Here is a 25,852-nt window from a genome sequence, read left to right on the forward strand (position 1 = left end):
GGGTCTTTGCACCCCGTCCCTCCCCATCCCCCGGGGGTCTTTGCACCCCGTCCCTCCCCATCTAGCCTGGCTTGGGTTACGCACCTCGATCTTCTGGAAGGAGTTGGTGATCATGGCAATAAGCATGTTGAGTAGCACAATGACCATGACGATGGTAAAGATGCCGTACATGGCCCGGCCCACGAACTCAGGCACCAGAAACTGAGGCATGTCCACCACTGAGTGCTCTTCCATGCCGAACATGGTCCAGAAGAGAAACTGGAACGTTTCATTGAAACTGGCATGGCAGGCCAAACAAAGGAGAGGAAAACAGGGACCGGATTGGGAGAGAAGCCTGGGTTCTACCCAGACAAACTCCCCTCCTCCGAAGATACAGAGAAAGATGTTCTATGTCCATGACACCTTTTGCGCCATCTTTGTGAATATAGACACTTGAGTTTCTTAGTACCAACCTTGATTATTTATCTGAAAACTTATTTTACTTGTGTATAGGTGTGTGTCCTGAGTGTGGGTGAGCACCATGTGCGTGCAGAAGTCTGGAGAGGTAGGAGGAAGCATTGGATGCCCTGGAATTGGAGTCACAGATGGCTGTGAGCCACCGTTTGGGTGCTGGAAACCAGACCTGAGTCCTGTGCAAGAGCAGTATGACTCTTAGCAGCTCAGCATCCTCCAGCCCCCCACCCCCTATTCTTTTGGTCAATCAATATTTACTGAACACAGTGGGGCAAGCACGCCATGATATACAAGACAAACAGGATCCTGTCCTGAGGCCTGAATGTTCTGGGGAGGGGTTAGGAGTGAGGGTGGGATGGTAAGGAGAGAGAAAGGCTTGTGAGAGGCTGTTACAGACCACACAGATAAGGGCCTTATAGAATAAAGCAAGACTCTCCCATGGCAGCCAGCCTCGGCTTACTTGCCTAGCTTTTCCGATTCCTGGTAGGGCACATAGATGTTGTTGAGGCCACAGAGGAAGGCAGTCAGGATGATCATGAGGATGAACATGAACCTGGCAGGGAGAAGGATGTGGAAAGGTCAGAGCGTGTCTCCACCCTACAAGGCAGGCTCTGGGAAAAGGAATTGGGGAAGGGGAGGTGATGGCCTTTCTGGCTCTTGGCTTATTTTATTATTATTATTATTATTATTGCCTTTAATTTCTAGAAGAGGAAAAAAATGAGGCATAGAGTTGTCCCAAAATTGGGATCAGAGGCACCCACCAAGGGCTGTTTCTGCTGTAGGAGGTTTGTAATTGTGGCTGGGTTGGGAACTGTAAACCTCCCTGCTGAGAAACACACATTTAGATTTCCAGATTGTGCCTCTAGACCCCAGGGTTCTGAGACCGCTGGAGCTCAGTCCTGTGGGAGGCACACAGGTCAAGAACACCTGTGCCCCACAGAGCTGAGGATTTCAGAAGATAGAGGAGGAGTCGCCACAGGCAGGGAGAGTACACACCGGATCATGTCGTCAATCATCTTGCCAATGGAGATCTGCAGAGTGCCCAGCGATTCGTGAGCCGGCAGGATATACGCCAGTCGGGTGAAGCTGAGCATGCTGGTGACAGCGAAGAGCACCTCCGCCAGGAACTGCGGGTCCTCTGTGCGCCACTCACTTCGCTCTGCGGCATAGATGGGGCGGTGATTGAGAGGCAGGAAAGACTCACCCTGGGACTCACGGCTGGGCTGGAGGGGCTGCGATCTAGTCTTCATTATCAGCAGGACTGATTTATAATCACTTAGGAAACACATCTAGATATATCTGTCAAGGTGTTTCCAGAGAAGTTTTACTCAGGAGGTTAGACCCACCCTGAATGTGACTGGGCTCCTGGACTGACTATACTAAAGAGACAGAGAAACCCTGAGCACGTGTTCATCTCTCTGCTTAATGACTATGGATATACTGTGACCAGCTGCCTCTGCACCCACCACATCTTCCTCACCAGGAGGTACTACGTCTCTTCAAACAACAAACCTAAATAAACGCTTCCTATCTGAAGCTGCTTTGCTGGGCATTTTATCACAGCAAAGGGAAAGGCGGTGATGAGGACAGGCTCCTCACCAGCTGTGGTGAAATAGCGGCAGGTGGTGCTGTCCGAGGCATCACGACAGTGCATGTAGGCAAGCCCAGCCAGGAGGAGGCGCAGTGCAAACGATGCCAAGTACAGGGAGAGGATGACCACATCCAGGAAGTTCCACCAGTCCAGGAGGTAGCTTCGCAAGCCCTCGATCCACACCTCCTTACACTCAAACCACAGGAAGCCTGGAAGGGGAGAGGAGGGTCTCCAAGAAGGGCTAGGAGAGGAGGAAGCCAAGTTCCCTTCCTCCTCCTAGGACATAGCCAGGCTGCAATGGCAGAGCTTTTGTGGGAGTGGGGAGCTGATTTAATCCATCCAAGTGCAAAGTGACCTTCTAGAAAAATAAGAACCCCCTCCTTGTGCATGAATGCACGGGCACTTGCATGCATTGCCATCACACATGACCAGAGGTCAGAGGACAGCTTGTGGGAGTTGGTTCTCTTTCCATAAAGTTCATCTAAGGTATTGAACTCAGGCTGTCAGGCTTGGCATCAAGTGCTTTTGTTCACTGAGCTGTCTAAACCACTCACCTGTTTGAGACAGTCTTGCTATGCAGCCCTGGTTGGCTTTGAATGTACTAACCTTTTGCCTTAGCTTCCTGAGTGTTGGGATTACAGTTGGGTACCATAGGACCCAGCTCTGGTTTAAGCTCTTGATTTTCAGGGTGTCTAAATGATCAGCCTCCTCAATGTGGGCAATTTTTAGTGGGGCCCAGTGGCAGACCTAGCCACGAGAATCTTGGTAGCTAGCCACAAGTAAAGGGCTCTTCTCATACACACCTGTGACCCAAACCATATGAAGTGAAGTCTCCCAGACACTCTGGCTGCGGCCTTTGAAGGTGCTCAGCTGAGTCTCCATGACCAGAGACTCTCCCAGCAAGAAGATAAGGAACCACAGATAGGAGGCAGAATGCAGCAGGAACTTTAGCACTGGGATCTTCAGCAGGCGGCCCAGCTTCGGGGGAGAGGGTAAAGCACGGCTGACAGAGGCCTGTTGTTGCTTGTTCTTATAGCCCTCTAGACCTCAGCTCCCATGGGTGTCTGCACTTTCATGTTCACCCACTCATCTAGGCATGCACTAAGAAGAACGTAGTATACACCAAGCCTTCTCTATTTGGTTCTCTCCTTCACAACCATGTGAGGTATTATTGCATACTCCCATCTTTTTTGGGGCGGGGGAAGTATCTCACAGGAAAATTTCATGTTCAACCAACTTGAAAGGTAAGATCATCACCATTAGTATTAAACCTGCTCCTCTGGGTCACCCAGTCAGGAGCCTGCATGGCCCTCCCCACTCCTCCTCTTGCCACACTCTGGCAGTTTTTGTAATGCCCGTCCCTGCCTCCAATCCACCCCTACACTCCCAGTGGGGAGCTTGCTTCCAAATCACAAACCAAGGTATCCGTCATCTTATTCTTAGTACCCGGGACTTGGGTGCCAGCCAGTAGCCGATGCAGAGGAAAGGCATGGTGAGGAAGATGAGGAAGGTGACAAAGAGCTTCCAGATGGTGGTGCTTCCTCGCCAGCCAGCCAGGTTCCCACACCAGATGGAAGACAGAACTTGCTGGCAGATGGGGTGTGCTACAAACTAAGCAGAGTTGCACTGTGAGAGGAGATGGCCACCCGGCAGAGCCCTCCTTCCTACCACAGAGGATGAAGCAGCCTTTTGTCTCCATGCCAGCCCATCCAGAAGAGAGGGGCTTTCCTTGCCATGTGACCATGGGCAAGCTATTTCAGTAGGCCTCAGCATGAATCCCAAGACTCTTCACATCCCACATTCTTGAAATCGGGCAGGAGTGGGTAGAACTTGGGGTCTCAGTTCTACCCTCAGTGTTCTACCCTCAGAATTCTCAGTGTTCCCTGCCTCGGTAGGTATATAGAAGTCTGGACGAAGGATCTTGAGGAGGGAAGGGGTATGGAATATGGGTCTCCTGTCATGAGTGCCAGGTCAATGGAGATGGCACGCAGGAGAGCTTTGGTAAGGTGCTTTGTGGGTCAGGCTATCTGCATGGGGGTGAGAGTGAAAAGACAGGGGCTGTGGGGGGCTGGACAGGGATCTTGTCTTTAGCTTGGCTGTTGAGTAAGGATTCAAATGAGACAGGAAAGAAAAAAAATCACCAGGCATTTAACCCCCGACCATATAGACTGAGGCGTTGTAGTTTAACAGCAGAAGTCTGGGCCACAGTTACTCATTAGGCTAGAGGCAAAGCTAAGTCTGTGGAGACCTGAACATGAGATCCTGGTGGTGACTAGCTTTCCAAGGATTGTTAGTGCTAGGATTGAAGATAACCCGGAGAGGATGGGAAACCTCCTCTCTTGTTAAGGCATATGGAAGGGTACTCAAAATCAAGGTCTCAGAAGGTCCCAAGGATAGAGAAAGTCCCGAGATAAGGCTGACTCGGGACATGCCTTAGAGGAGACAGGACAAGCGACCAGGGTGAGGGAGGGCAGGCAGTAGGGCCCAGCTGACCTGTTTCTGGTTGTAGTTGACAGCCAACCGCAGTCTTGCCAGGTTGGGGATGCCCTCCTCAAAGGCCTGGCCCAGGCCCTCAGCCTCAGGCTCAGTTTCACTATCCTCCCCCAGGTCATTAAGCACTGCAGTAACCTCACTCTGATTCCGGCACATGCCCAGCAACTCGAACCCATAGTCCTGGCAAAGAGACTCCAGGGCGATGTACTGCGGCTGTAAGAAAAGTGTTGTGTGCCATTGGACCAATCTGTCCCTGCCCCTCCCCTGAACCGTGGGCCAGGGTCAGCTCTGACATCACTGGGCCCATTTCATGCTACTTTATCAGTCCTGTGTCACCTTCACTTACCTGATGCTATCCCCACCGTATCACTAAGACGCTGCATCTCAAACCTACTATGTTTGCCTCCTCTTTTCCTCTTCTAATTCCTGATTCCTGTCCCACTACAACTCCAACTACCCATACTTTCTTTAAACATTGTTATTGTGTGTGATGTGTGCGCAGGTATGTCCCGACCATAGCTCACATGCGAAGGTCGGGACAATTATGTAGAATTGGTTCTCTTTCCATTTTTATTTGGGTTCTGAGGATCAAGCTCAGGTCATCAGGCTTGTGCAGCAGCAGCAGCAGCAGCAGCAGCAGCAGCAGACTTGTGCTCATTTTGTTTACTTTTCCCACCCTTATATGGAACCAGTACCGGCAGTTTAAGGAGATGTGCGGAGTTCTTGGCTACATATTTTCCACCCTATCCTGTTTTATTTGGAGCGTTTTCTCTCTGCCTATAATGTACGGATGAGAATTCCTGCCCTGCCCACTCCATAAGCTGCTGTGAGATGGGAAAGCCCTTTGAGAGCACTGCTCCTTCCTGGTGGGAACCTTTCTATTCTCCTGGCTCTCTAGCCTCATCTTATCCTAGGCTTTCCTAAGACCCTCGTAGGTTCCCTACCTAATGGCAGTCTTGATGATGGAGACATAGTCTGGCTTGGCACACAGGGAATGCCAAGGACTCAGCAATGGACAAACAGAAGTGGTACAATGCCAGGCCTTGGCCAGGTACTCCATGTATCTTTGGTCCATGCTAGGTCCTCATACTTTTTGGGGGGTAGGGTTGTTGAGGTAAGGTCTCATGTATTCCAGGCTGGCCTAAAACTTGCCAAAGATGGTCTTGAACTCTGATCATTCTGTCTCTACCACCCAGGTGCTGGGATTACAGGTGTGACCCAGCACATGTAGTTCTGGGGATCAAGGTCTGGTCATGCACAGGCACTCTACCGTTATATACCTTCTGCTAGGTCTTCAGCCCTATTCCAACCACCTTCTCTGCTTGTCTTCTCTAACCAGCCTCTTCCACAGCCAAGCTTAAACGCCTCTCCCCTTAAGAACCTTCCTGAAACAAAGGCCAGGTAGCTCTCTTTTCCTGTATTCTGAACTTTGCAAGAGGACCATCCCCAGAGACACTGAATAAAGTCCTGGGAGCATCTTGTCCCCCTTTTCCATCCATGATCACAAGCTTGAGAGCCCCAACACACAGTGCTCCAAGTGAACATACACTGGGCATCCCTAAGGGACACACTTTATTGAATGTCACGTCTAAGTCTGTTCAGCTGCTTTCTATTCTTCTCTTCCCTTAGGTGGATCTAGAGTACCCTAAGGTAAACACTGTACTCCTCACATAAGTGGCTGTCATTAGAATGAAAGCCTGTTCCAGATGAAATTGTAGCTCTTAAAACATGAGGCCTCATTCATTTGCTATTTCCCACTTCTCAAACTTTCTAGAACACCCACCACAAAGCCCAGTCCTGTCCCAGTACAACAGCAGACACCGGGCACTGAGGGCGGGATGGAGTTAAGGGTGGGGGAAACAAACCTTAAACTCAGGCTCCTTTCGTGCAAGGCGCCTGAGCTCCCGACTCAGCTGAAAGGCGGCCAGCATGGCATCCTCACTGGCCAGTGAAAGGTGAGCCCGGCTTGCGATGCCTCTGTAGGTGTTGATTCGGGATAGTGAGAACTTCAGCAGGTCGTATCTGCGGGCATTGCTGCACTCGAGGCAGGCACAGGAAACTGGGTGGGGCCGAGCAATCGTGTGGCCCTGGTCCATAAGCAGCTGGGCAATCTCATACAGGTCCTTCTGGCAGGCCAGTGTGAGTGGAGTGACACCAGGGGCAAAGCGGGAGCCATCAATTGATGAGTCAAAGAAGGCTAGAGAGAAAGACTTGGTGTCTACTTTTCGACCTTTTTCCCGCTCCAGCCTAGCTAGCAGGCGACGCACTACCGCTGGCTGGTTTGTGTCCACGGCCACTAGCAAGGCTTCGTGGATCTGCCGGAAGTCAAACTTGACATTGGCCAGCAGAACATCAGTGATGACTTCGTGGCCCAGGCGGATGGCCAGATTGAGGGCTTCCCTCCAGGAGCGGTCCTCAGACTCTTCCACATTCCGCAGAGGACCACCTGGCCCAGCACCCGAGGCATCGGAGCCCGATTCCAGCAGTTGTTGCACAAGACCCAGCTGGCCCTCCTGGATAGCTCGCAGGAGTGTTGGGGGGAATTTGAGCTTTTTGTTCACAATCTCAGTCCAGTTGGGCTGTGGCTGGGTGAAGGAGAGAGGACAGCACTCTTGAGTTCCCAAGATTACCTTCTGTAATCAGCTATTATGTCTTCCTCATCCCAAACACAGATGGGCAACATACTGTATTGTTCACCATTTTATTACATGGATTCTTGTAGGAAAAGCTAGTGTAGTGTTTACTCAGTTCACTTCCATTCTCATAGAAATTCTACACAACAGGGCCCAGTGTTAGTTCCCTGAAGAAGTGATTAAAGTTGGTGGTCGGGGCCACACTAGGCACCTAACCTCTACCCAAGCACACAGAATCTGGCAAGAATCCAGTTCCCAGCTTGCTGACTTCATCTTCTATCTGTTCATCTCTCTGAAGGACAAGTCCAGACATGCCTACATGGAGGGTCTTCAAGCTGGGCTTTCCCCAAACCCTTTCTCTATGAAGAGGACTCTAGCAGGACCTTAAGATGTTCCCCTTCCACCACACGCTCTCACTCTGCCTTCTACTTAGGAGAGCATCTCTTCTTGGTACTGTTTGGTCCTGTTCTTCTAACAAGGCCCAGCCCTTTGCTCTTCTCTTCTAGGCCCTGGATCAGGGATCCAAGGGCTCTCCTACCACCAGCAGCATCCCATACTTGTCCTGCTGTCCCTGCATCCCTGGGGACTGGCATGAGGAGGGGAGGGAAGCAAGGGTCTCTTACCGATAGGGGATCCATGGCTGCACCCACCTGTGGGCAGAGGCTGAAGGCTTGAACTCAGCTCTGCCTCTCCCTTGACTGTGCCTAGCATCCTCCTTTATTTCCACTCAAAGCCCAACCCTGAGCCCTCCCTTCATCAGGACCAGCTGCTCTCTCCCTGCCCTGTACCTTGGGGAAAAGGGGAACGTGTGTTAGTGTCACAGGATGAACTCTCCTGGGGAAAAGGGAAGCGTGGATAATTCTTCAAAGCAGAATTGGACTGCCACAGCTCCAGGGGAGACTCTGTGGTTCAACTATCTCAAATAGTTGGAATGACATTTGCTCAAATCCTTACAGCCACACCTAGAACCATTTATTCCTTAGAAAGCAATCTCTCTGGTTCCTTTAAGAACCTTATGAGCAGGAAGATGAAGGGTTTTCTTGTTACTGAAGATCCAGTTCACACCCATGATAAGTAAAGTGTAAAGTTTCAGAGCAGTCATCTGATTATACCTGGGACAGACACCCATGAAGGACACAGAAGGTCAAGGTCATATGGAACTCGGTATCAGTTTCAGGCTCAAGACTCATTCATCATCTTCCTAGAATATCATAGGACTTTTTAATTTCCAGCCAGTATTTTCCCTCTGATCGAGCCTCAGTTTTTCTTTCAGGAAAATGGGCATTAGGAAACACATTCTAGATAGTGTCTTAAGGCCTTGGAGAGTTCATCAATTTCTACCAAAGAAATTCTAAGGGGAAAATATCCCTATGAGAATTGGGTACCATAGTGACAAAGCCTTGACAACGGGAATGAGGAGCAAGCTGGGTCCAAAGTGTTTTCAGGCAGGCAGAGTCCTGAGGTAATAGCTGAAGGGAGGGGAATCAACCCTTCTGAGCCACAAGGGATCCATTCCCCAGGCTCCAACATAAAGGGTCAACAGAATGTCACTGCTTAGGCTGGAAAAACTTCCCCACACACGCTGGCATGTTCTTCTATTTCTGTTGCCGAGAACTGTAATTCACAAATAGGACACTGGACCCAGGAAGGCGGTGGCGAGCTCTCTGGGGAGGACACCCATAGCACAGACTCCGAGGAAGACAAGGAGGCAGGAGAAGCTGGCTGGGGTGGGGAGCTCTCTCCACAAGTGGCAGCATGCCGAGGAAGAGTCTCAATACTGAAGGAACCTAAGAAGAAAAGGAGACAATTAAACTGGGCCTGCTCCCAGGCAAGCTGCCATCCCCAGATGCTGAAGGGAGTATCTGCTGCCACGGTGCAACTGCTTGCTGAGAGAGAGACACTATCATATGTCTGTCAAACATTCATCAGACATTTACTAGGTGCAGAGGGATATGGATGTCCTTACAGAACATTGAGTTTACTGGGAAAGGTCAGCTATGAGCATAAAGAACACTGCTACCAGGCTTGGACAAATCAAAACTCTCGTGTGTGTGTGTGTGTGTGTGTGTGTGTGTGTGTGTGTAACACAACTGATTGGTAGGTGTGTACCATATGTATGCACTTATAGAGACCAGAGGCTGATACTGCGTATCTTCTTGCTTCTCCAACTGATTATTTGAGACAGGATCTCCTATTGTATTTGGAGCCCACTAATTGTCTAGAATGACATCCACCTCCCATGGTAATCGAGGCAGCTCACCTGCACAAATGGGACACTGTCCAGTAGCCTGCATACCACCATCATCACTTCTGGTCTGAGGTTGGTGCTGTCTTTGCCTTGTCCTTCCTGTCCCCCTCCTATTTGGCTGAGAACTTGAGTTGGACAACAGTCTGTGGGAAAGAACAGTTTAAGGCCAGCTATCTGGGAGAGACTACAAAGGCTGAAGGTATAGAATCCACATGAGAAGCATGGAGAAGGGAGTGAAAACAGTAACTCAGAGTTCTTGCTTTCCCATTTGTATGACAGACTTGGAGGAAGGCAGTTAACCTTTAAGCATTTGACAACAGAGATTCTATCACTGGCCTCAGTTTTTAAAAATTAGTTAATTTTGAGGTAGGGTCTTACTATGTAGCCCTGTATAGCCTAGAACTTGCCATACAAAGCTAGGTTGACCAGGCTTTCCCAGAACTCAAGTTCTGACTGTTTCTGCCTTTCAACTCCTGGGGTTAAAGTCAAATCCCACCATGCCGGGCATTTTTTTTTTTAATGTTAAAATTGAGATATTACATACATACCATAAAATTAGTCTTTGGAAATATGGATTAAAGATACTTCCAAGCTGAGTAACTAAGAGTATTTCTAGGACTTTTTTTTATCAACCCCCAAAGTAACTCCAAATGCATGTTAGTCACTCCACATTTGTCTGTCTGTCCCCACAGACACCAGCAACCACTGATTTCAGGCTGGCCTGAAACTTGCTGTACATCCCAGTAGTCCAGCAGTCCTAGAAATAGTCAAACGTGCAAGCTTCCTGAATGCTAGGATTACAGGCCTGAGATATAAGATTTACATTTTGATCACATGCAGTGTGCATATCTTCTGATTCTGGTTCACTATAGGGCCAGTTTTTGCCTGTCTTCAAGTCTGATGAACAGGGAAGGTTTTAGGAGAGAGAGCAGCAGGTGGGGGATGACTCTGCCTACCTCCTTTGCTCCCGCACTTTCCTCCTCTTCCTTCTGCTTGCATCATTCTTCCTGTTTGGTTCTTCTGCTCTGGGCTCTGCATTAGAAATGCTGGTTAGTAATTTCTTGTCACCCTAGACATGGTGGCACACACCTGTAGGTACAGCACTAAGGCAGCTGAGGCTGGAGGGCAGCAGGTTCAAGGTCAATTTGGGATGAATAGTGAGACATTTTCTTGAAAAAGAAAATCAAACAAACAGTGTAGCTATTTACAAAAGACCTCCACATTTTAACTTTTCTTTTGAGATATTCTATCTTAATTTTTTTTCTCGTTCAAATTTGCATTTCATCTGAGATGAAATACTTATTCCTACAGGCCTTTCCCTGGATTCTCTGACTGAAACCTTGTCATTCTATGATCTTTTCCTTCAAAGTATTTATCATAGTTTAGCTTTAGGTTTCCTTGTTTGACACAGACAGCGTTTCTTTATTAAGATATGAGCTCTGTTATTTTATTTATTATAGATATTTCTGGCACTATACGAGGCTAGCACATAGAAATATCTGTCAAGTGAATGTTAACATAAGTAAGTTAAATTTACTCATTTATTTGGAATTTCAGAAACACTTGTTTTTTGTTTTTGTTTTCTTTTCCGTTTCCAAGTAATTTTATTCAGAATTTTGTGTTGTTTTTTTGTTTGTTTGTTTCCAAGTAATTCTATTCAGAAACACTTGGTGCAGCCCTGAACGTATTTCAAAGTGCTTACAGAATCTCAGTACCTTATCAATAGTAGATATCCCCAAATTCTCAAATGCTTGGTTTCAGTCTCTTCTTAAAAAATTATAGACTTTTACAGCCTCAGACCCCCATTACCTACTGCCTGCTTGTACTGAGAGCCCCTCTGAGTGGAGGAGGGTATCTAACAAATGGTAGTATCTGTGAGTGGGCTGCAAAAAGCTAGAATGTGGTGACATATGCCTGTAAACCAGCACGGGGGAGGCAGAGGCAAGGGCGTCCCTGTGAGTTCTGGACCAGCCAAGAGCTAAGTGATGAGAAATCTTATCTCGGGGGTAAAAAGGCTGTGACTTCTGGCTGGCCCTGTCCTTCCCTTGTGTTTGTCATCAATGAAATAGCTGCCACACTCTGAGATGAGGACTTTCCAACCTCCTGGAATGAGCTGGAATAGCGCCCTCTCCAGGAGAGCCCTAGGTGACCACAGACATTTCTTTTCTTTCGAGACTGGGTCTTGTGTTACTCAAGCGGGCCTGCAGCTCTCTATGTAGCTGAGAATGATCTTGCTATTGACCCTTCTGCTTCCTCCACTTCCCAAGTATTGGGATTGAGGAATTCACCATAATTGCCCTTCTGAGATGATCACAGAATGCTAATATTGCACCTGGCTTGGGTTTATTTGGTTTAACCCTTTTCCTATAAACATGAGGAAACTGAGGCAAAGACAAAGATTCCTGATTCCTAGGCCAGTGTTCTTTTAGTTATTATGTAAGATTTAATTTCTCTTTTCCATGACAGTTTTCTCCCTTTCCCTTGAAGGCAGTGAGCTACTCCAGTACACTGTGGTAGAGTCAGGAAAGAAGGAAATGCTAGGCACAGTAAGGGCATATCATGGGGCCTCACCTGCACTCTCTGGATGACTGGGACCTGGTTCTCCATGGCTGTTGTTTGGGCTTACGACACTGGTTGGAGGTGCCTTACAGGCAGCAGAAAGCACCATGCGGGCTGCCCGCCCCAGAGGCCCTGGCTGCAATTGCTTCAACATTCCCTTGAGCTCTGAAATTTCCTTGGTGCTCCTGCAGAGAAAGAGTATTTGGTTTCACTCAGAATACAGACATTATTCTACTTACTTGAACCAAGAAACACAGTTTGCTATTCTGACATGTTTAGACCTTAAGTGATTAACCAGGGGACCACGGGATAGGTTTTTGTGCCTATGGTCTTTTCCTTACAGGAGAAATATCAACAGCAGGTACATACGTCTGAGGATCTGGGAAGAATGTCCTCCGGATAGAAGGATTAGCCAGCCAGGGGCTAGGATCAGACTCCAGCACATCAGAAGAGTTCTGAGGAGAAAATGGAGAAGAATACCCAGACTCACCAGCAGAGGACACTGCTGCCTAGGAACAAATTTGACTATACCTGCAGTGAGCAATCTATAATGCTGAGATTTTTTATGTTCAGGGTTTCGTCATGATCAGAAGGGCTCTGGGACTAAAAGAATCCACACTATTGGGTGAAACCGGCCCATGGGGACTAATGGAATATGCAAACTTTTGAGTTTGTCTCTTGTAAACTTTTAAAATATATATCTATGTCATACTTTATACAAAAAAAAGAACTTGTATAGTGTATATTATCAAAAGTTTAAGACGAGCTACAGAGCAAGGTCTTGTCTCAAAAAAATAAAATATACTTTAATCTGGACATTTAAAAAGCCATTATTCCACCTGACAGTGTTGCCTCATGCCTTTAATCCCAGCACCTGGGAGGCAGAGGCAGACGGATTTCTGTGAGTTTGAGGACAACTTGCTCTACAGCATGAGTTCCAGGACACAGAAACGCTGCTTCGAAAAACAAACAAAAAACTCAAATTACCCAAACACAAAAACAGACAAAACAAAAACCAAAAAACTAAAATATTATTCCAGTGCCAGGCAGTGATGGCTCACACCTTTAACCTCTGAGTTCAAGATCAGCCTGGTCTACAGAGACAGCAAGGGCCTATAGAGAAACCCTGTCTCAAAACAAAAACTCACAAGAGATCCACCTGCTTCTGCCTCCCAAGTGCTCAGATTAAGGGCTTTGCAAGGCAGTGGGGCTGCCTTGGGGCTTTCAAGAGAGAACTCCTTGCAAACCCAGAAATAACATATGAGGTTAAGTTGAGATCCAAAAACAATTTCAGCATAGCTAAAGAACAAATGGCCCAACAGCTTTGTGTAGACTGTATTCAAGGCTCATTCACATCTCTGCTCTGTAAAAGAAAAGAGAGGAATTTATTCCACAAAACCAGGGTGTTTAGGTCCAAAGCGGACTCCAATTTTGCAAACTTCAAAAGGCAGTCCAAATATCCAGAAATGGGCTCAACCTGGACTCTAGGAGGATTTCTGGCTCAGGAACTTGTAAAACTTTGGTAGAGGGGTAGGATCCCTCTATCAAAAGGGATTATTTCTCTTATCACTGGCAGAAAGGACAAATGGCTGTCTGTGGTGCATATTAGCATACCAAGGTACACGATGGCCTTTATGCTACATCAGTATCAGGAGTACCTGTTACATATGTCACAGTCCATGCTAGCTAGCATCCTGCCCTTCTCTCCTCTCCTCCCCTAAACTCTCTGGTCTTGCTATGGCTACTCTCTCTCCCTCTCTCTCCTGTGCCCATGTTTCTCTCACTATGCTCTATTTGCTATCCCTTGCTATAGTGTCTCTGTCTTTGTCTCTGTCTCTCTCTGTCTCTCAGATAGCCCTGGCCAGGTCAAGTCTACTGGCTCTGTCCAGTCTACTTTCCCTTCTGGATACTTCTGAGTGGCTCTGGCTGTTCTCTTTCTCATATCTACAATAAAACCTGTTCACTTAACCACACCATGGATCAGTCATGTCGTTAGTTCACACACAGGAAACCTTATATTCTCTTTCTCTCTGTTTACTTTTCTTTAATCAAGTATCAGGTTCTAACTAGGAACTGAAAAGTTAGAGAAAAGTAAATCCTCTCCCCACCACTGAACATACCTGGCTAAGCCCAGAGCTCCCAGGGGCTGAGGGATCTGTTATAGGGTCAGCCAGAGAGTCCAGAGAGGACCGCACTCGTAGGAAGGCTAGGCCAAAGGACTGATGGCGTGTGAAAGGCTGGGAGCAGGTCAGTCGAAGCCGATCCCATGATTCTCCTGAGGCTGGAGTGAGGAAATCATCTGAAGAAAAAAAAAAATCAGAGAAAAAGGAAGGGCTGGAGAGATGGCTCAGTAGTTAAGAGCACTTGCTATTCTTATAGAAGACCAGAGTTCAGTTCTTAGCACCCCTGTCATGTGGTTTACCTGTAATTCTAGTCCCAGGGATCCCACACCCTCTTCTGGCCTCCTCAGGTACAAGTATATATACATGCCCCTCTCAAATTTACATAAATACACGTGTGTATGCAAGCATGGACTCGAGTAACAGAGAAGGCAGGAAAGGAGACTGACCACATCGGAAGAAAGGAAAGACAAGGCCTACACGTAGTAAATGCCAACAAGAGGAAGAATGGAGATCACCAGTATGTGTTCTTCAGGCTGTGTTGCTCAGGGAAAGGTTTGGAAGACAGGTGAGGCAGGGCCCTTTCAGCCTAGTTCCTTGTCTTCTAACCACTCCTCAATCATAGTTCTACACCAGTCTCCATCTTCCTGAATACGAGGCTGCAACCTCCCACACACCCCTACCTACTCTATGCTGCCTCCACAGTATCAAACACCAATACCACAAACCTAACTTTAAAAAAAATAAAAATAAAAAGATTTATTTATTTAGTATGTACAGTGTTCTGCCGGCATGTATGCCTGCAGGCCAGAAGAGGGCACCAGATCTCACTAATGATGGTTGTGAGCCACCATGTGGTTATTGGAAATTGAACTAAGGAACTCTGGAAGAACAGACAGTGCTCTTAACCACTGAGCCATCTCTCCAGCCCCCCAAACTTCACATTTTTGATTCCTCACATAATCCAATCCGTGTATCATTCCCTATACCTCAAAAGCCTCTCCAAAATCTCACTCTTACTCTACAAGACAAAAATGTCCAATTTAAACAGATGACAGACTGTATTCCTGAGAGTCCAGGAATCATATCTTATGCATCTGTTACAGTGCCCAGTGAACACAGATTTACATAAGCAGAATTTAAGAAAAACTATATATTATATAAATATAGCCAGCAAAATTTATTCTATACTTTTTTTCTTTTTTGTCATGCTAGAAATTAAACACAATTATTCAAATAAAAACATATATTGAACCGAGCGGTGGTGGCACACGCCTTTAATCCCAGCACTTGGAAGGCAGAGGCAGGCGGATTTCTGAGTTCGAGAGTTCGAGGCTAGCCTGGTCTACAGAGTGAGTTCCAGGACAGCCAGGGCTACACAGAGAAACCCTGTCTCGAAAAACCAAACCAAAAAAAAAAAAAAAAATATATATATATATTGAAATGGGTTCAGTAGTATACGCCTGAAATTCTAGCACCTGAGAGGCTAGAACAGGAAGTAGTTAAGGCTAGCCTGGGCTGTACAATAACCAAAACTCTGAAACACGATGACTCAGACACTAATGAGTCACAGGTAAATACATAAATCATACTCATAAATACCCCCAACATTGTCTCCAGGCAGAACTCACACAAACATTAGCTTACCCTGTTTTCCTAACAGATGCAGCTAAGGCTTGCACAGGCCCCTCCCACAGTCTGTACCCAGCAGCACTAATACCTGCCTCTACACTGCACCTGCCTTTCTGCTTTGGCCCTCTTTACCATCTTTAAACATTCGGACCCCTGAGCGGTTCTTCCCCTCCTTTGAGTCAGCGAGGGACATTAGCATGGTGGCAGGGAGCAGGGTGACGAAAGGTCTGTCCAGGGGCCAGGAAGAACGACCCACGTCAATCTGTAGGAAAGCACAGCCACAGTTACCTGAGGACAAAAAGCGGCATATGGATGAGGATGATTGTAGGTGACAGCATGGGGTGGGAAGGGGACACTCCATCTCAGCCTGAAACCTGCCCTGGGAGGCACTGCTCTCTGGAAGGGAACCAACATCTTTCTGTCCCAAGAAAGCCAAGACAGTGGCCTCTAACCATTCTTTAGTCTGAAGAATTCTAAAGCCAACTTGTTTGTTTGTTTGTTTCTGTTAAGACAGCCTTCCTATATAGCCTTGGCTGGCCTGGAGTTCACTTATGTAGACCAGGCTGCTCCTCAAACTCACAAGAGATGTGACTGCTTGTCTCTCAAGTGCTTGAATTAAAGTGATGTACCATCATACCTGGCATCAACTTTTGTAATCTATAAATGCCAATGCACATTTCACCTTCATTCCCCCGACTTCAGAGATGTATAAGGTATTATTTATATAATTATATATAATATATGTATAGAATGTATATATTGTATAATATAAACACATTTATTTATATTATAAATAAAAATAATAAATATATTCATACATTCATTATATTTATACATAATTAATTATACAATTATATAAAACATGCATATATTATATATCATATGTAGTATATGATATATAATACCTTATACTTCTCTAAAGATATTTTACATATATTTGGTATCTATTATTATGTCAGCACCCTAAGGCTTTATCCAGTCTGTACAAATGGAAGCTAGGGAGTTCACAGCATAACTCTCTCTTTAGTGGATGCATATATGTGTGCTTGCTGCCAATACACGGAAGCAAGAAGACAGCTTCCGCTGGTGTTCTTCAGGTGCTGTCCATCTTTTTAATTGTTTTATTATATGTGTATTTACTGCATACATATCTGTGTACCACTTGTGTGCCTGGTGTCCTCAGACACCAGAAGAAGGAGTCAGATCTCCTGGATTTGAACTTACAGATGTTTGTTAGTCACCATGAGGGTACTAAGAATTGAACCTATGTCTTCGAGAAGAGCAGCCACTCAGCCCTCTCGCCAATACCCTCACCTAGTCTTTTAAAAACAGTCTTTTACTGGCCTGGAGCTTGCCAAGGAGGCCACTGTGACCAAAGCAAAGTAGGGGTGGAAAGAGTTTCTTTGGCTTACACTTTCTTTTTTTTTCTTTTATTTTTTTTTTGGCTTTTTGAAACAGGGTTTCTCTGTATTGCCTTGGCTGTCCTGGAACTCACTCTGTAGAGCAGGCTGGCCTCGAACTCAGAAATCCACCTGCGTCTGCCTCCCAAGTGCTGGGATTAAAGGCGTGCGCCACCACCGCCCAGGTAATAATATTTAAAAAAAAAAAAAAAAAAGAAAGAAAGAAAATGGTCTACAGTCTTGTCTACAGCCCAATCTTACGGAAACATTTTCTTTCTTTCTTCCTTTCTTTCATCCTTCCTTCCTTCCTTCCTTCCTTCCTTCCTTCCTTCCTTCCTTCCTTCCTTTCTTTCTCTCTCTCTCTCTCTCTTTCTTTCTTTCTTTCTTTCACTTATTTTTTTTTGTTCTTTTGTTTGGTTTTTGAGAAAGGGTTACTTTATGTAGCCCTGGCTCTTTTGGAACTAACTCTGTAGACCAAGCTGGCCTTGAACTGGAGGCATTTTCTTAATTGAGGCTCCCTCCACTCAGATGACTGCAGCTTGTGTCAAGTTGACATTCAACTATGCAGTGATCTCCTATCAGTGATCTCCAGGTAGAAGTTCATCTCTACCCCCAAGAGCTGGGATTATAGGAAGTATGCCACCATACTCTGTGTGTGTGTGTGTGTGTGTGTGTGTTGTGTTAGTCACACTAGCTTGTCTGTGACCCTCCTGTCTTCCATAGAGGCACTGGGTTACTGATGTGGATTATCCCATCTGGTTCTCATGGATTCTGGGAACTCGAACTCAGATCCTTACACTTGTATGGCAAGAGCTTTTCCTACTGAGCAGTCTCCCATGCCCACGCATAGCTTTGAATGTAGGTTCTGGGGACTCAAACCAAGTCCTCATGTACTTTACCGACTGAGCTATAGCCTCTGCTCCATATTGTATTCTCTATGAATGAAGACGCTGGGGTTCTTCAACACCAAACCTTCCCCAAGGGCAAGGATCATATTCCCCTCACACCTAGGCAGGGTTTATTACAGAAGGCCATTCAGCCAGAATGAACTGAGATAGCAGAGGGGAGTGGGAAGGGTCATCTCATTCCTCAGAGGTCCCAAAAGCCCTGAAAATTCACTCACCAACATCAATGTAGCTTATGGGCACTGCCCTCTCCAGCTGAAACTCCACTTTCAGTTGCCTTGTCTTGTCCTGAGGGCAGCTGAGCCAAGGTCCCCTATGACTGTCCGGGTTCAGCAAGTTCTCCACAGGATATTTGGGATCCTATATCAGAGAGAGGAAGAGGGAAATCAGGAGGGTTTCTGAGCTCACAAGGGAAAATATGACACCTAAGAATAAGAGATGTCTACAATTCCAGACCTGCTGAGGCCCCTCCACATGACAGAAAGCACCAGGAGCATCCACAGGAACTCAGGCAGCCTGACCCACAGGCAATCACCTCTAACTTATTTATTGGACTACCTCATTTAATCCTCCTTAAGGACTCTTGGGTTCTTATCACTACTTCTGCTTAATAAGATAAACTGAAGCATGGGAGGCAGGGCTGGGGGAGCTTCAAAACCGACTCAGAACTTCAAGCTAATGCCGGGCAGTGGTGGTGCACGCCTTTAATCCCAGCACTTGGGAGGCAGAGGCAGGCGGATTTCTGAGTTCGAGAGTTCGAGGCTAGCCTGGTCTACAGAGTGAGTTCCAGGACAGCCCGGGCTACACAGAGAAACCCTGTCTCGAAAAAGCCAAAAAAAAAAAAAAAACAAAAAACAAAAAAAAAAAACCAAAACCAAAAAACCCAAAAAAACCCAAAACCTTCAAGCTAAATTACAGAGCAAAACACAATCCCAAGTTTCTATATTTTTTTTTGTGATTTATTTATTTATTTATTTATTTATTTTGTGTTTTGGTTTTTTTGTTTTTGTTTTCCAAGACAGGGTTTCTCTGTATAGCCCTGGCTATCCTGGAACTCACTCTGTAGACCAGGCTGGCCTCGAACTCAGAAATTAGCATGCCTCTGCCTCCCAAGTGCTGGGATTAAAGGCGTGCGCCACCACTGCCCGGCCAATCCCAAATTTCTAAAATCAGAGCTTTTAATACTATGCTATAGTAATAGTTCTTTATTCATAAGACCTTTACACAGACATTTATTTACCTCCAAAATAATTCTATAAAATAAGATTTTTTGTTTATATAGCCCAGGCTAGCTTCAGACATAATAAACTCCTCCCAAGAGTTAGAATTATAGATGTGTACCACTACAACCAACAAAAGATTGTACTTTTTCAGTTTGTTTCAGCAATAAAATCTTTCTTTTTAAAAGTTAATTTCACATGTGTGTCAATGTTTTTCTCATAAAATAAAAGTAAAGCTCTAAAATATGGGTTGGGGAGGGAGGTTACAGACATGCCTTTATCCTTCTCTTCAGCTTCTAGAACAGTCTTTACAGAGTTCTAGAAGAATCTATGACCAAACACTTGAAGGTGGGTATGGCAGTACATATAATTCCAGCACCCAGAAGGCTAAATCAGGATGATTTGAGAGTTGGAGGCCAACCAAGGAAACACAGGTGAATTCAAGGCCAGCCTGGGCTACAGGCCAAGATCTTCTCTCAAACAAACAAACAAACAAACAAACAAACCTACAAAAGCAAACAATACTCAGGAGCAAAGGCAGGTACATCTTTTTGAGTTAGAGGCCATTCTGGTATATATAGAGTGTGGCACCTGTCAGGGATATGTTGCGAGTCTCCAAAAAAAAATAAAAAACAAGGGAAAAAAAACTCAAAAAAAAAATAAAAAGAGGAGAAGAAGGACACTGAGGAGAGTTCAAACTGACTTGCAGGTAAGGAGGGTGAAAATACTTTTTAGTTAATTTTGTGGTTTAATATAGTAGTTCCTAAGCACCATCCAAGGAAGCTCTCTGAAATGTGCAGGGATTTAAAAAATATTACTTATTTACTTTTATTTTATGTGTATGACTGTTTTGCCAGGATACATGCATGTTCACTACTTACATGGCTGTTGGATTCCCTGGAACTGGAGTTAGGTATGGTTGTGAGCCACTGCATAGGTGCTAAGAATTGAAATTACGTCTTCTGCAAGACAGCAAGTGCTCTAACCACTGCGCCATCTCTGGAGCCCCGTGTGGGGATACTTTTGACCGTCATAACCACCACGCAGTAATATTGCCGTTAGGGATGCTTAATATTCTACCATGACAATGGTACTGCTGTAAAATACACTTAGACACTCAAATGTCAATGGCACCCATCAAAAAAGATCAGTGCAATGGAAGGAAAGAGGGGGACAATGGATGAAACAAATGACTGGTGGGAGTCTCTAACAATCTCCCATGAGACTGGCATTGGGCCCAAAGCCTGGGATCTAGCAAAGATGGAGGCTGCAGACATTCAGAAAGTGAGCATATTTGATGGTGGTCCTCATAGGTCAAGCATGGCCTTGAGTATTCTTGATTAATTTCAATAGCAGAATGACCAAACTGCCACCTAGGGACTGTGGTATAGATAGGCCCAGGGCTTCGTCAGCTAGTTACAAAGCAAGTCTCCTGTATTTATCCATTTCCTTTAACCACCAAGAGTAGAGCGATTGTGGAGAGAGACTAATATACCTGAGAGGAAAATGACACCACATGACTGATCTTCACAGGAGCCATCGGAGGCCACCAGCTTCCTTAAGTGTGAGGCAGATATGCTTCCTCCCAGGATGTCTTCTGTAACCACGGTGGCACTGTCTATGTTTTGCTCTTGGTAGCTTTTGGGAGAACAAGAATCCTTACATTACTCCTGGAAAAAAAAAAGAAAGAAAAAAGAAAATAAGCTACTTTTCTCTCCTTTCTCTTTTTCTTTTCTTTTTCTTTTTTTTTTTTTTTTTTTTTTTTTTGAGAAAGGGTTTCTTTGTCCTGGAATTCACTCTGTAGAATAGGCTGGCCTTAAACTCAAAGAGATCCGAATGCCTCTGGCCTCCAAATGCTGGGATTAAAGGCGTAAACTGCTATCCCTGGACTCACTCTTGTTTCTTTGAAAACAAGAATTATTTACTGAGCCGGGTGGTGGTGGCGCACGCCTTTAATTCCAGCACTTGGGAGGCAGAGGCAGGTGGATTTCTGAGTTCGAGGCCAGCCTGGTCTACAGAGTGAGTTCCAGGACAGCCAGGGCTACACAGAGAAACCCTGTCTCAAAAAAAAAAAAAAGAATTATTTACTTACAGCAGTTGCCTCACTTCTCAGGGCCATCAGGGCATGCAGGGAGCAGATCCGAATCACCTACAGACATTCCCCCCTCCCCCCCAACTGTGAGACAGCTTCAGGGAAACAGAGCAGCAAATTAAAACAAACCAACAAACTATTATTACAGTAATGTTGGATTTATATTTAAGTGGCTCCCAAGAACGTGAATGGTGCCGTAAGTCATCCATCTCTACGGCCTTGGGACATAATAAATGTACAACTAAATACATTATATAACTCTGCTTTGTCTTTTCAATTAATCTTCCTAAATTGGCTTTCATTCCTCCAAGGTGGGTATGGTGTCCTATGCCTATGATCCCAGCTTTTGGGAGGCTAAAGCAAGAGGACAGAGACTTTAAGGCTAGCCTGTGCTACATAGCAGGTTCAAGGATAGCCTGGGGTTACATAAGCAGACCATTATTCAAAATAAAATATTCTTGGGTCTGAGAGATGGGTATTTTTCTAAGTTATTTTGTCTTTACATGGTTCCTGGCTGCTCTTACAGAGGACCTGAGTTCAAATCCTAGCACCCACATAGCAGCTGTCTATAACTCGAGTTTCAGAGGATTTGACACCCTCACACAGCCAAACACCAACTGTACACCAAATAAATAAATAAATAAATAAATAAATAAAGCTCACAGGAGCCAGGTATAGCATCATGCACCCATTATCCCAGCTATGGGGGAGGGTGAGGTGAATTTTTGGGGCATATTGTAGGATATTTGATTGCACTGATCACACTGTGAACCCTGAGATTGTGTCATTTACTGGAAAGGAAAAACAGTTTCTAGTTGTGGTGTGGCTCAGCCGTTAGCTTTAATACAAACAATGAAGGTAAAGTTAGTTTGTAGAAGGAAGCACCCATGTTTGAAAGTGATATCTTATTTAGAGGCAGACAAAGTAACGAATCAGAGAAAGATTTGACAGAATAGGATATGCTCAGCTCTCACGAGAACAGAGAGGAAAGAGTCGCTACTTAAGAGGGAACAGTGCAAGGGGAGGGAGGGAGGAGGCTGTTTTATTGACAGAGTTTTACAGACAGATTGAAGGACAACGCTAGGGAATGACAAGCCAGAAAATAACAGATTGCTAGAGTTAGTTTGAGGCCAAGCAGGTCAATTCAGTGAGAAGTGGAAAGAAGCCAAATTGAATCAGTCAGTCTGGGGAGGAGTTTGAGCCAGAGCAGCTGAGATGAACCAGCCAGCCAGAGTTCAGAAAGAACTAGAAAGGATGAGCTTATTCAACAGTAAATATCAGAGGCTGAAAATATTGTAGACCCAGATAAGACTGTACAGACGCTAGAAGCTTCTAGGACAAGGCCTAGGTTAGCAGAGGGAGGCAGTAAGCCTCAGAGACGACAATTACTACAGGAGAATAAAAAAAATATCCTTACAGGGCCAGCCTGGGCAACATAGCAAGAACCTATTCATAAATAAATAAGCACATATTTTCATCTGGGCATTGTAGTTGGTCTTTTGCTAAACATTTTTGGTTTGCTTTTTTGTTGTTGTTGTTTGTTTTGGTTTGAGATACAGTCTCACTTTGTAGCCCAGGTGAGTATAGAACTTACTATGTGGCTCAGGCTGATCTTGAACTCAGAAACTCTGCTTCTATTTCCCAAGTGTTGTGATTAGAAGTGTGAGCTGCCATACAAAGCTCAGAAATGTTTTATGAGTGCACACAGATGTATGTATTCTCAAGGCCTGTGGTGTCAGGTGTCCTCTATCATTCTCCCCTTTACTTTTTTGAGACAGGAGCTTTTGACTCTCACTTAGCCTAGCTCAAAGATTGGCTAGGAGGGTTTGCCAATAAATCCCCAGGACCCTCCTCTCTCTACTTCCCAGTGTTGAGGTTATAGACACCAACAAGCTGCTGCCTTTTTTTTTTTTTAATTTAATTTAAATACTGTCTTGGTAAGCCTAGACCTTGGTATGCAGACCAGGTTGGCCTCTGCCTCCAGGATGCACGGATTAAAGGGTTTCACCACCACAACCAGCCTCCTGGAATTTTTATGTGGGTGCTGGGGATCTGAACTCAGGTTCAGTACACACAAAACATAACTTTACTCACTTAATCAGCTCTCCAGACTAAAATTTTATTTATTAGTTTTTGGCTTTTCAAGGCAGGGTTTCCCTGTAGAGCAGCCCTGACTGTCCTGGAACTTACTTTGTAAACCAGGCTGGCATCTAAACTCAGAGACTAGTTCATCTCTATCTATCACGTGCAGGGATTAAAGGAATGCACCACCAAGCTTAGCCTAGGCTAAAAATTTAAATATATGCAAAATACAAGAAAGTAAATGAAATTTTATGTATTCATCATTCAGGTTCAATTATTCTTTAGTAACAAATGTTTTAACGATATCTGAATGTCTTTCGGTAAGGGTCTCTCAATTTTTTTCTTTTAAAGACATGATTTTTTTTTTTTTGGTTTTTTAAGACAGGGTTTCTCTGTGTAGTCCTGGCTATCCTGGAACTCACTCTGTAGATCAGGGTGGCCTTGAACTCAGAAATCCGCCTGCCTCTACCTCCCAAATGCTGGGATTAAAGGCGTGCGCCACCACCGCCCGACTTAAAGACATGATCTTGCTACATATTCCTGGCTGACCTTGTATCTGCAGTGCAATCCAAGCTACTCAATATTTTTTATTAAATTTATTTTTTAAAACTTTACCATATGGGTCCAGGAGATGGGATGCAGGCCACTAGGCTTGGCAGCACGCCTTTTTCCATTGAGCCATCTTTTCTTCCCCCCAGAGAATTTATATTTTATACGTAAGAGTATTTTGCCTGCATGTATCTATATGTACTACATGTGTGCCTAGTGCTGGAGGAAGCCAGAAGAGAGTATCCGATCTCCTGGAAACGGAGTTAAACAAATGATTGCAAACTGTCATGAGGGTGCTGGGAACTAAACCTTGATCTTCTGAAAAGGTCCTCTTAATCTTTGAGCCATATCTCCAGCTCCAACAAGTTCCAACACTCTTGCTGGCCCCCCAAAATGATTTTTGAGATGAAGGTCTTACTATGTTGTTTAGCCCAACCTTGAACTCCAGATCCCTCTGCCTCCCAAATGTTGGGATCTCAGGCATTGTGCTCATGCCAGGGTTGTCTTGATCAAGTAATTTTGCCTCGGCCTCAAGCATAACATATACCATCAGAGCTGACTTTTTTTTCAATATCCTACTCATGTAAATCCATGAATCCTAATGCATCTCTAGCCACAATGGCTTTCTTTTTTTTTTTTTTTAAAGATTTATTTATTTATTTATTTTATGAGTACACTGTAGCTGTCTTCAGACACACCAGAAGAGGGCATCCAATCTCATTACGGATGGTTGTGAGCCACCATGTGGTTGCTGGGATTTGAACTCAGGACCTCTGGAAGAGCAGTCAGTGCTCTTAACCGCTGAGCCATCTCTCCAGCCCCCACAATGGCTTTCTAATCTATTCATCATTTAAGTTTTCTTCCTATCTTCTCATGCTATTGCCCCTGCTTGGAATACTTATTCTCTTTAAAATGTCACACACACACACACACACACACACACACACACACACACACACACACACACACACCTTAATCAGTTCAAAGTAACAGCTCCATTCTGTCAATTCTCACTTAGTATTTAACAAGTGCCTTCTCAGTAACAAACTATATGGTTATCCCTTGACCAGATTGTGAGCTCCTGGAGAACAGGGTTTTTCTTTGGCTCATTCTTACTCACATATCTAACGTAAAAGGAAGAAACACATAGATGATTAGCAATTATCTGCTACTCATTGAGGTCCCAATCGGTTCTTCAGCTCTTAGTCTCTCTGAGGCTTAAGACCCCGGAATTGGGTGCTCTGTTCATTTTCTTGTTGGCCATCCTCCCCCCTTTCGGCTACTCCTCTCCAGATGACAAATCGCAACCCTTCTCACCGGTGTCCGTAAACTTAAGTTGTGGTAGCCTCAGCTCCCGGGCTCCGATCTTATTTTCCCGCCAATTCCGTGACCTCCGCCTTCTGGCCCCAAGCCTTTCTACTGTAGCCCAGGAACGGGGTTTTGAGTCCTAAAGAAGCCACTGCTTCTGGAAGATGACTTCCACTGATGAAATACAGCAGTTACTACATCTAAAAACAAAATAACAAAACCCCGCGTGTTTGTGTTTTTATATATATTTTTACACTCTTAAGTCCGCCCTTAGCGAGTGGGATTTAAATTTCCGGGTCGGACTCTGTGCAGCATGGGAAATGTAGTTCTTAATGCACACGCGTCTCTGCTCGTGTCCTAAGCGAGGGAGCGTCGCGAAATTTGCGCACTCAGGGACTCTCTCTTTTCCTTTCCACAGTGAGGACTGGTGAAATGTTCACAAATAGTACAAGAACAACTTTTCGTTTTCTGAGAACGTTCTCCTGCTGAAGCTTGGCAGTGCACGAGTCGCCCCTTCTTAATTCCGAAAGAGCAGGTAGATGGTCTCCAAGTTCCTCACAGGCATCC

The 25,852-nt window shown here is 45.3% G+C and overlaps 2 protein-coding genes across 2 annotated transcripts in view; both read right to left on the minus strand.

The window, feature by feature from the left end:
* LOC114632912 (short transient receptor potential channel 2) overlaps positions 1-7,808 on the minus strand; it is a 10,326-nt gene extending 2,518 nt beyond the window's left edge. The window contains exons 1-9 of the mRNA XM_028781513.1: positions 7,794-7,808; positions 6,403-7,122; positions 4,538-4,750; positions 3,491-3,655; positions 2,848-3,022; positions 2,053-2,253; positions 1,450-1,612; positions 914-1,006; positions 85-277 (exon numbers count right to left, since the gene is read on the minus strand). Coding sequence (XP_028637346.1) covers positions 85-277; positions 914-1,006; positions 1,450-1,612; positions 2,053-2,253; positions 2,848-3,022; positions 3,491-3,655; positions 4,538-4,750; positions 6,403-7,122; positions 7,794-7,808 — 1,938 coding nt within the window. The remainder of the gene's footprint in view (positions 1-84; positions 278-913; positions 1,007-1,449; positions 1,613-2,052; positions 2,254-2,847; positions 3,023-3,490; positions 3,656-4,537; positions 4,751-6,402; positions 7,123-7,793) is intronic.
* LOC114632914 (short transient receptor potential channel 2-like) lies at positions 7,223-25,600 on the minus strand. Its single transcript, XM_028781514.1, has 10 exons — positions 25,295-25,600; positions 20,750-20,924; positions 18,253-18,394; positions 15,862-16,017; positions 14,098-14,276; positions 12,347-12,432; positions 11,990-12,162; positions 10,375-10,450; positions 9,431-9,561; positions 7,223-8,957 (listed from the first exon to the last, which is right to left on the minus strand). Exons 2-10 carry the CDS (start codon positions 20,792-20,794, stop codon positions 8,725-8,727), a joined length of 1,221 nt encoding a protein of 406 aa, XP_028637347.1. The 5' UTR covers positions 20,795-20,924; positions 25,295-25,600; the 3' UTR covers positions 7,223-8,724.
* Between the last annotated feature and the right edge of the window lie 252 nt (positions 25,601-25,852).

Source organism: Grammomys surdaster, unplaced genomic scaffold (assembly GCF_004785775.1).
Source record: "Grammomys surdaster isolate TR1022 unplaced genomic scaffold, NIH_TR_1.0 458, whole genome shotgun sequence".
In the NCBI taxonomy this organism is placed as follows: Eukaryota; Metazoa; Chordata; class Mammalia; order Rodentia; family Muridae; genus Grammomys; species Grammomys surdaster.

Bases quoted from the DNA above. Each gene is read 5' to 3' on its own strand.
- LOC114632914 (XM_028781514.1), bottom strand. From the start codon at position 20,794: ATGGCTCCTGTGAAGATCAGTCATGTGGTGTCATTTTCCTCTCAG. The intron at 14,277-15,861 runs GTAAAGAGGGCC...TTTTTTCTTCAG, and splicing joins GGTCCGAATGTTTAAAGATG to ATGATTTCCTCACTCCAGCC. The intron at 12,433-14,097 runs GTATGTTCAGTG...TTTTCTCCTCAG, and splicing joins GGAGCTCTGGGCTTAGCCAG to AACTCTTCTGATGTGCTGGA.